Here is a 9,487-nt window from a genome sequence, read left to right as displayed (position 1 = left end):
TTGTTTTCAACCTCTGTCATAAAAAAAGTGTTGTTGGTAATTCATTTTATTATTATAAAATAATCATTTTATAGGGCGTGGTGCAGAATACCCCTAGTGCAGATTTGTTGGACGACACGGGTATTTTTTTGGACCGAAGGGCCGGGCGGCCCGGGCGTTTTGATCAACTCTAGCAAGTAAATCACTAATCTAAATCGAGCAGGTAATCCACAATCAGAAATTGAAAAGTTACAGCGTGGCAGATTTTGGTCCTTCCAAAACAAAAACACCATTTTGCTCAAATTCCACTGATTACTGAATACTCTTTCATATATAAAAATCTTTTCATCATCTTCTTCTTCTCTATCTTCTCCTCCATTTTTACTTCAACTTGAGAAGTGAGCAAAATAAAAACCATTAAAGCTTAAAAAATGAGTGCTGCAATTGCTAATCTTCAACACCTTAATTTTGATTACAGGGGTGGTAATATTATCAGTTCAACTGCACCATCTCTAACCTTTGTTCCTCCTGTTAATTCATCTCAGCAATCTGTTTCCAGAGGTTTGTAATTTTGATTTTTGTTCGTTTTGGTATGATATGAATTTTAAATTTTAAATTTTTGGAGTGCCCCTAATCTTAATTTTTTGTATTTTCTTTTTATAATTGATTACAATAGTTAATGACATGATTATTGAAAAGGGTGTGTGTTTTTGTAGAAATTCATCACAAAACTAGTTAGTTTACAGTTGAGTTCGATAATCCCAGATTTTTATTTTGAATTTCATATCGTATTATCTGACATTTGAGTTACATATATAAACTATGTTCTCAAAAATTGGCAAACAGAAAGAATAATTAATAGTACATATGTAGCTTAAGGTGATAAGATTTTGAAGTAATTTATTGATTTGGGTGTTTTATTTTGTATTAGTTGGAATTACTTCTCAAATATGGAGCAAAAAGAATGCAAGTTTGAAAAAGATGTGGTGCAACAAGAAATTGGTGTCTGGTAGATATGTGGTTACAAGATGCAGTGGTACTTCTAGCTCCAATGATACTATGGAACAATCTTCTGGTCAAGCTAAGGCAAGTATATACCAAAAATACTTGTTATGTAACACTTAATTTTATTTGTGATAACTTTTATGGTTTCTGCTAAATGTAGCCTTTAGTGATATAATTCAATATGATGATAAGTTGGAGAGTTTAAATAGAATGCACGCGTTGTTTGGTTTATATAGCGTTTAGTATTTCTACTCTTAGCTTCTATCTGAAGTCTGTAAGGGTGGGATTAGCTCATTCAAACTTTTCCTTGGCACTTATGATGCAGACAGGGTGATCAGTTGGCTTGGAAATTGCATGAAAAGGGAGTAACTTGAACCCTTGGTTTTTACTTGATTATGATGAATTTGAGATGTTAATAGTGCAATGAGAATAGTTATAGAGTAAGAGGGAAATTATTTACATTACTTGCTTAACGGTTTTTAAGAGATTTGTGGCGTTTGTTTGAAATTCTGCATTATGGTTGCTGTTCCTTTTTGTTTCCCGTCTTGTTTAGCACAGTACAAATATGAGGGCATTCTAGCTTAGCTTCCTGCCTATGCCGTCAGTTAATCTTTAGTAGATATAAACTTAGATAGGATGGAATTTCGGAGAATGTGTGTACCTAAAAAAGAGAAAAAGGTTATCTTTATAATGTTTCCCTCTATGGAGATCTTAGAGGAACCAGAAGCAAATGGTGGGGGTGGCAGTAGTAACAAAAGTAGGTTACAAATGGAACTACATTACACAGACCTAACTGCAAACATATGATTTTGTTATGTCCAATTATAATTTATTGAGGATAAAGACTGTAGTTGAATGGTGTTACTGGTGTATGCCCACTCATGCTTCAATGCAAGTGAGAACTGCCAATAAAACCTTAATGTTGTCCCTAGAAGCTTGCATGTCAGATTGCTAAGAGTAATAAGGAAGATTAAAGAATAGCTTACCTATCTGTTAGATAGATAGGATGATCTCGGCCCTAAAGATTTTTATCCATTTATTTCCACCCGCTCCTGCAACATGTGGTTATAAATTTTAAAACTTGAGTGTTTTGTGTGCTTTACCAGTTTACCCCTTTCTGGCTTGAGGGAAATGAAAAGAAATGGAGAAACAAAAAACTTTGGAGAATATCAGAAGTAATGTGGAGTATGCTATGCTAAATAATTAGCTATTATCTGTTTCTTTATTTTTGGGCATAGAAACAGCCACTCAGGAACGTTAAGTAGCCAAGATTCGATCCCAAACTTTGGTTCTTACCCCAAGATTTCAACCAGCTAAGCTAATTGGCATCCGTAATTTTTTTTTTTTTTTTTTGTTATTTAAAACATCAAGACATCTAGAAGATTACTTTACAGGATGAAATAGCTCTCTCTCTCTCTAAAAATAAATTTTTTACTAATGTTGTACACTTTGTATAGACACATTCCAAATTATGTTGAAGGAGTTTTGGAAATGAATTTTTACAGAATTAAGTATTTTGCAAATGTTGACTGGTACAACTTCATTTTGTCAGCGTGCTTATTCAATATAAACAAATAAATAAACACCTCATTTGTAATGTCATTTGATAGACGAACTGGTAAACAATACCTGAATTATACACCTATCAGGAACAATAATCTTCTTTTTTTTTTTTTTTATACATATACTTATCTATCTACATATATTTATTTATTATAGTAAGAACTATAATGAATTAGCTAGCAAGACTTCCTAGTTCCTACCTCCAAGGCCTGGACCAAGAACTATAGAAGATTCTACAAGAAGACATAATAGGAGTGGCCCTACCATGTACTGTTACTCGCTTTATTATTTTGGTTTGTGTTAAATGTTGTACATTGTATAAGAATTGTTGTGTCTTGACTGTCTTCCAATGACCAAAATATATACTTGTACCCCTACATAATAATAATTGGGTCAAGAAGCTCTTTGATACAATGATGTCTTCTTTTCTTAAGCATATAAGCTGATGTTTCTTTTCTTTTAATTTGCATCCATTGAGGCCAAGGTTTTTATTTCTAGCAGGCAGGAAACATCACCATTGTGCTATTTTTTTACGAAAGTTAGTTGGTTGCATTTCATTTCTTAGGGTTTGCGAACTCCAGAAAACCTCAACACTTTGGAATTTTTTTTTTTTTTTTTTTTTTTTTGGTTGGGCAGGTGGGGGGGGGGGGGGGGGGGGCGTTGTGGAAGCAGAAGATGTCCAATAGTTCAGAAACAAAAAAATTAAGTTGTTGCAGTCCTGTAGTTTTGAGTTTATTGATTCAACCATACAAACTGAATTTAATATTTTATGGTATCCCAAAGATGGGCTCTAGCACTCTACAACATACTGATGCCTTTTCAAGGAGGATGGTGCAACAATTTGAATTATGTTTGGCTTGGTGTATTGGGATTTTGTTTCGATTAATTAATTTAGTGGAAAGCCAATGAACTGAGTTTATGTATAACCTATGATTGATTTTTGATGTCCTTTATGCTTATTTTCGGCTATTTGATTGAATAAATTGTGTTGACATGTTCAATCACCAGGCACCTTTTGGATACACCAGGAAGGATGTGCTGCTTATTGGATTAGGAGTAACAGTTTTTGGAGTAGGATTGAAGAGTGGATTGGAGGTATCATAACTTATGATTGATTTCTTGAATGTGGCATTCTTTTTATTGTTGGTTTTGCACATTCTACTCATATATCGAATATGCTCTAATGTTCTATCCGATGTACATATTCATTCTCCACTTGTAATTCAAGATTTCTATTCCATTAAAAGATATTTTGAATAGAGGCCGAAGAAAAAACCAAAAAAAAAAACCCATTATATCTAGTTTTACTTTGAACATATTTTGTTGCATTATTTGGGTATTAGCTTATGGATGATGGTCTGTCTCACTATGGTGTTCTGGCAGTTTGTTGGAGTTGATCCATTACAAGCAGGAAATGTTGTTCAGCTAGTGATAGTCTTAGGCATGACAGTTGGATGGATTTCGACATATATGTTTCGGGTTGCAAGTAAAGACATGACTTATGCTCATCAGTTGCGGGACTATGAGAGTAAAGTGATGGAGGTAGGCCATATATTATGTTTGCCTTTCTTATTTTTGGCCCGTCTATTGTTGAAGCAACAAGCAAGGGCCAATCCTTCCAAGGTTGCCTACTAAATTTAATATCTACTTTGAAGTATAAAAAATATTTTTCAATTTTGGATACTCCGTTTACAGTATGATAGCATATACTCTGTAATGAAAAAAATTAGATCTGGTCACCTTATTTTGCAGTTTTCCTCTTCTCCGGCTTCAGTTTTAACTGAAATTTACCTAAATCTTAAGAAACCCCAAGGCTAATACTACTCTACCACGCCTAACATCACACGGGCTCACGGCTAAGTTACTAAGACTAAGGAAGCCTAAGTTTAGGTGGACCAATAGGAATCTTATTCATCAATCCTAAATTATGTACAGACCATTTTGGAGAAATACTGGGTATCATAACATGGAATCTCTCAGTCTCTCTTAAAAATTACAAGTTGGATTAAGTACCAACAGAATATGAGATAAGTCCTTTGAATATTTCTAATATATTTAGTATGCCTTTAGTTGTCTTCAAAAAAAGTATGCCTTTAGTTCATTTGTACATCTGTGATTCATTGAGATAACTAAATTCCAACTAAAAGTATCAGACTAACATTTTTATCCTGAGGAAAGTTGGGTATCAGGCATTTAGAGAACACTGAAAGTCAAATACTTGCATATTTTCTATGTCCCAGTTTATTCTCATGTGGACAATCCCAGGCCTTGTAGAAGAGGGGGATTTGGTGATCAGATTGTATTCTAAAAATTAAAAATATCCCATGCATTTTGGGGTTGTTCTTGCTTGATTGAATCCACTTGTAACTTATCATCTGTTTATGAAATCGACGGCATTGACTTCCTTAATTATCATCAATATACCAGCTCTACCCCTGACCTATATAACTGAATGTTTGAGAAGGATATGTTTACACCTACTTTCTTGGTAAGTTAGCATTGATGTCTCGGATAAACATCTCATCTCATTTTGGCTTACTCGTTAAGTAAGCCTTGTGTGATGTGATTTGTGTCATACTGACATTCAAGTCTGATGTGATTTGTGTATGCTCCAGCACTTCAGCTTCTATTGTCAGACAAGATTAGAACGAATAAAAGACCAATTGATTAAACTCTTCTTTTGTCAGATTATACTCGTTTTGTTTTCACTTGGGATTCAAATACTGATCGCAACTTGAATTCAATGCATATTTAACGAAGTTAATAGTTGGAATTTTGTTTGTTGGACCACTAATAACTGTGTTAATATATCCCTTACTCTGTACGAGCAGTTCATAATCAATAATCCCCTGCATTTTACAGAAACGGTTGGAGGGTCTTACTGAAGCAGAACTTCAAGTTTTAATTGAGCAAGTTGAGGAAGAGAAAAGAGTTGCAGCCAACAGTGAGCAGGTTAATTAGCCAAAAACATGGTTTTCAATCAAAGTTACATATTTGTAATTGAAAAAAAAATGTGTATAGTATAGTGTATAAAGGAGGCTTGTGGTTTTCTGCCTATGTAAGTTGTACTCAATCACATCTCCTGCTAAATGCTAAGGGCTCGGTTTGTACATGATCAGTCAGGCTGTATCTTGTTCACATAACAGGTGTATTATGTTATCAGTTTAAACATAGGATATTGCTTGGAATAACTTGATTGCAGACTTACAAAATCTCGGAATCTTACAGAAGATATGAGATTAGTGCAAAAGATGAATTAGATAAGAATACCAGGGAAAGTGAATTAAGGATGTGGGAAGTTTTTCATCATTTTCCGTTTATAGCCAGCATCGTAGAACTACCATTGATGTTGGTCATTACTGTGATGAAAGAACTGTTGTGACAAAAACAGTTGTAACTAAAACAACAAAATTCAGCTTCGACTAGCTGATACGCATTGGTCTTTATAATACGAAGTATAGCTTAGGTGTAAGGAGCATGCGGGTTCACAGGTGCAATTAACATCATGCTCGACTAAAAAATCTAGTTAACCTTAAATATATGTTAACATCAAAATATAATGAATAAAATCAGATTAAGAAAATAAGAGGACTTAACAAGAAATTTTCAATTTCCGCAATCAAACAATCACAAGAAAGCAGGGGAGATTGTGGAAGGCGACCATACACTTTTTGTTTATTTTATTGTTGGATTCAACGAATCAATAAATGGATTAGTTCAAAAAATTCCTTAGTCAATGTGTTACATGTATAAAATTATTATTCCTTCCATCTCAATTAATTGCCACAATATATTTTATTAATTGTCCCAAGTTTATTATTCCATACAATATCACTTTTTTGATTAATTTTTCTAATTTATGTTTTCCTAGGTAATACTCTTTCTATTTTCAAACAAAAAAAAAAAAAAAAAAAAAAAAAAAAAAAAAAAAAAAGAAGGTAATACTCTTTCTAAAAATTCATTTCGTTTGAAATCTAACACAAAATTGAATTAGGATGAATTTTATACCTCTTTTGTTTTTCAATACATGCAACAAATTGACTTTTTAGAAATGTAAAACGTAACTTGATGTTAGACTTTTGGGGGATGGGGAGAAACAAGAATAAGGTAGGTATTAAGATGAAACTCTAACCAATTACATCAAAGGTTTTGCTTCATAGGGTAAAGTAAATTTGTGGCTTGTATAAGATACGAGTATATTAAGATGGAGGAGAAGTATTAATCGTATAAAATAATTAAGAAAACATTTCTTCAAAAAAAAAAAAATTAAGAAAACAAAAGTGGAAAAGGAATTTGTATTTTTCTGACATGATGTGAAAGAAAGGCAGTGAAATAAAAGAGTAACGAGAATATTTGACCATAGAGAGAATCAATAAGGAGGTGCCACGTAAGAGATATGAAAAATTCCGTTGGTAGTTGGATGAAGTTAAGCCGCTATAAAACAAACACGTTTTGTCGGGTTTTGATTTTGCCGCACACAAATACACAATCTCACAAGTCGGTTATTTTTCGTGGATTTCAACAAAAAAATAATTAAATAAATAAGTCGTATATAAAATGGATGTATTGTGGAGTACTAAACGTAAATACGTAATGAGTAATGACAACGTATATAGGGTGTATGTTTGCTTCTTAATATTGAAGTTGTTGATTTTGGCAAAATTAGGACGGTGCCCAAATTTGGACCCTACCTAAGTTTGGATCAATCGATGTCATCATTATTTTCCTACGACCATAATATTTAATTAATTAATCAATTAACTTATTACTCATTATTATTATTATTATTATTATTATTATTATTATTATTATTATTATTATTATTATTATTATTATAAAAATAACAAAAAACTTACAAAGTCAAACAATTTACAAGAAATTTGTGGGGAGCCGAGATACAATCTTGGCCCACCCCTCTAGGTATAGCAAATCCAATCTTGCTGAAAATGTGAGCAGTCGCACGAGCACCAATATCTTAGCCTTAGCGAACGCCTGAACCCGCTTCAGCAATGCAACAGCATCCTTCTTTAATTCCCCCAACGAAGAAAAGGAGAAAGGAAGAAAACCACAGCCAATAGCCCTGCAACGTACCCCATACTTGTCCCGCTACCGCTGAGCCGCCGCAGACACAACTCGACCAGGAACGAAGTCAAACAACCCCGATTGTGTCAAAGGTGAAGACCCCGTCAAGTCAACACAAACATCAAGGCCTTTATCCCAGGAATAAAGCAACACATCTGATGGTTGTAGAGCCCCGTCGTTTCCTCCAGTCAACCCAACATTAACCTCCTTACGAACAGAAATCCCAAACCGAAAACAAATATCAACAAGGGTGTCACAAACAACATTGTGCCGATGTTTAATACCCACCATCCCAGCACAAGACGCTGCATGATCCCAATAAATATCCCCATCAAAAACCCTTGAGCAAGCTGAATACGGTGTTGAAACAGAGAACAAAGGAACACCCAACTTGTAGCAAAGAACACTACGGTAAATCTTATCAGTCATAGTCTGACCCAAACCCGATATCGGGACCGTCCGCAACCAGGCCGAAGAGTGATCCCCCTGCTGGGACTTCCATAAGGCTACCTGACGCGGAGTTAAGGAGAAAGTGGAATCCGCAGATGCAGTGACCTTCGTGAAATATATATCTGCCAACTTTTCCATGAGTCTGGGGGCAGCGATCTCACTAGGGTTACTCATAAGGTCAGTCTCCACAGTCCTGTTAAAAAGACTAAGAGCACCATCGAAAGCCGATCCTGGACCAACAATACCAGAATTGCGAAGAAGCGCAGCTTAAAGACCAGAAGACTGCACACGCGACGCAAGGAAAGCATAATGTCGAACATCACCCACCGAATAGACACCCAAACCACCATAAGCAAAAGGTAAGGTGGCAAGTCGCCATTGCCAATCACCAAAACCAGGCCCCGATGTTGTTACAATGCGCTCTAAAGAAGCCCGAAGGGCGACGTCAAAAGAAACTTGTGCTGTTTCAAAAAGACGAGGAGGACAAGTGCGCATAGCAAAGTAGAGTTTCGAAACCCCAGTACACGCACGTAGAAGCAACAACTCGCATTGGGGATCATCGAGCTTAGCAACAACATCCATTAGAACAACGGTCTTCGACACTCTCTGCGAAACAAGCTCACCACAGAAAGAGGAATCAGCACTGACAGTACCACCCAGCAAACTTAACACCATGCACAGGACGACCAATATCCGGAGGAAAGAGTCCGACAAGACGGCTACGAGGGTCCTCCGAGGGCCAAAAAACTTCCGTTTTCTCAACGTTGACATGGAGTTCGAGACGAGATCCCTCCGCCAAAATCAACTCCAAAACCTTTCCTACCACTAAGGTATCACCAATAATAGTCCCGTCATCTAAATAAGCCTACAAACATAAGTCAATAGAATCCCTAATTTGGCACACTAATGGATGAAGAACTAATGCAAAAGGCAAAGGGCCTAGAGGATCACCCTGCTGCACTCCCTGACATGACCATAAGATATGCTCCCCGGAAAACAGCCTAGCTGGAGTAGAGTAACAGAATTCAACCCATCGCGAGAGAGCAGGACAACGGAGACGAACTTCACGCAACAAAGCTGAACGATCTACCAAATTAAAGGCATTCTGAAAATCTACCAGCAACATGGAAAGGCCAACATCACCACCATGTTCCTCAACCAAACGATTAACAGCATGAAGAATAGCCTCACCACCCGCAGGCACCCCAACACCAAACTGAAGACCTCCTAGATAGCTTCCCAGACGCAGACCAATTAAAGCAGCCCCTACCTTTGAAACCAGACGCCTCCAAACAGTACCACAACAATAGGTCGAATACCACCGCCAAGCTTAACAAGTGGCGTAAAAGGAGTACTAGCAATGTATTCTCCCAACTTAGCAGGACATTTCCCAGCGAGAAAAAGATTA

The 9,487-nt window shown here is 36.0% G+C and overlaps 1 protein-coding gene across 1 annotated transcript; it reads left to right on the top strand.

Annotated features, from left to right (window-relative positions):
• The first annotated feature begins 301 nt into the window (after positions 1-301).
• Positions 302-5,738, top strand: LOC145611189 (uncharacterized). The gene is made up of 5 exons (XM_081666480.1): positions 302-540; positions 911-1,065; positions 3,556-3,642; positions 3,931-4,089; positions 5,410-5,738. The coding sequence occupies exons 1-5, from the start codon at positions 411-413 to the stop codon at positions 5,506-5,508; spliced, it is 630 nt and encodes a 209-aa protein (XP_081522606.1). The 5' UTR covers positions 302-410; the 3' UTR covers positions 5,509-5,738.
• Positions 5,739-9,487: the final 3,749 nt, after the last annotated feature.

Source organism: Chenopodium album, chromosome 24 (assembly GCF_948465745.1).
Source record: "Chenopodium album chromosome 24, dcCheAlbu1.1, whole genome shotgun sequence".
NCBI lineage: Eukaryota > Viridiplantae > Streptophyta > Magnoliopsida > Caryophyllales > Amaranthaceae > Chenopodium > Chenopodium album.
The sequence above is the reverse complement of the archived record's forward strand: the minus strand, read 5'-3'. Positions and strand labels throughout refer to the sequence as shown.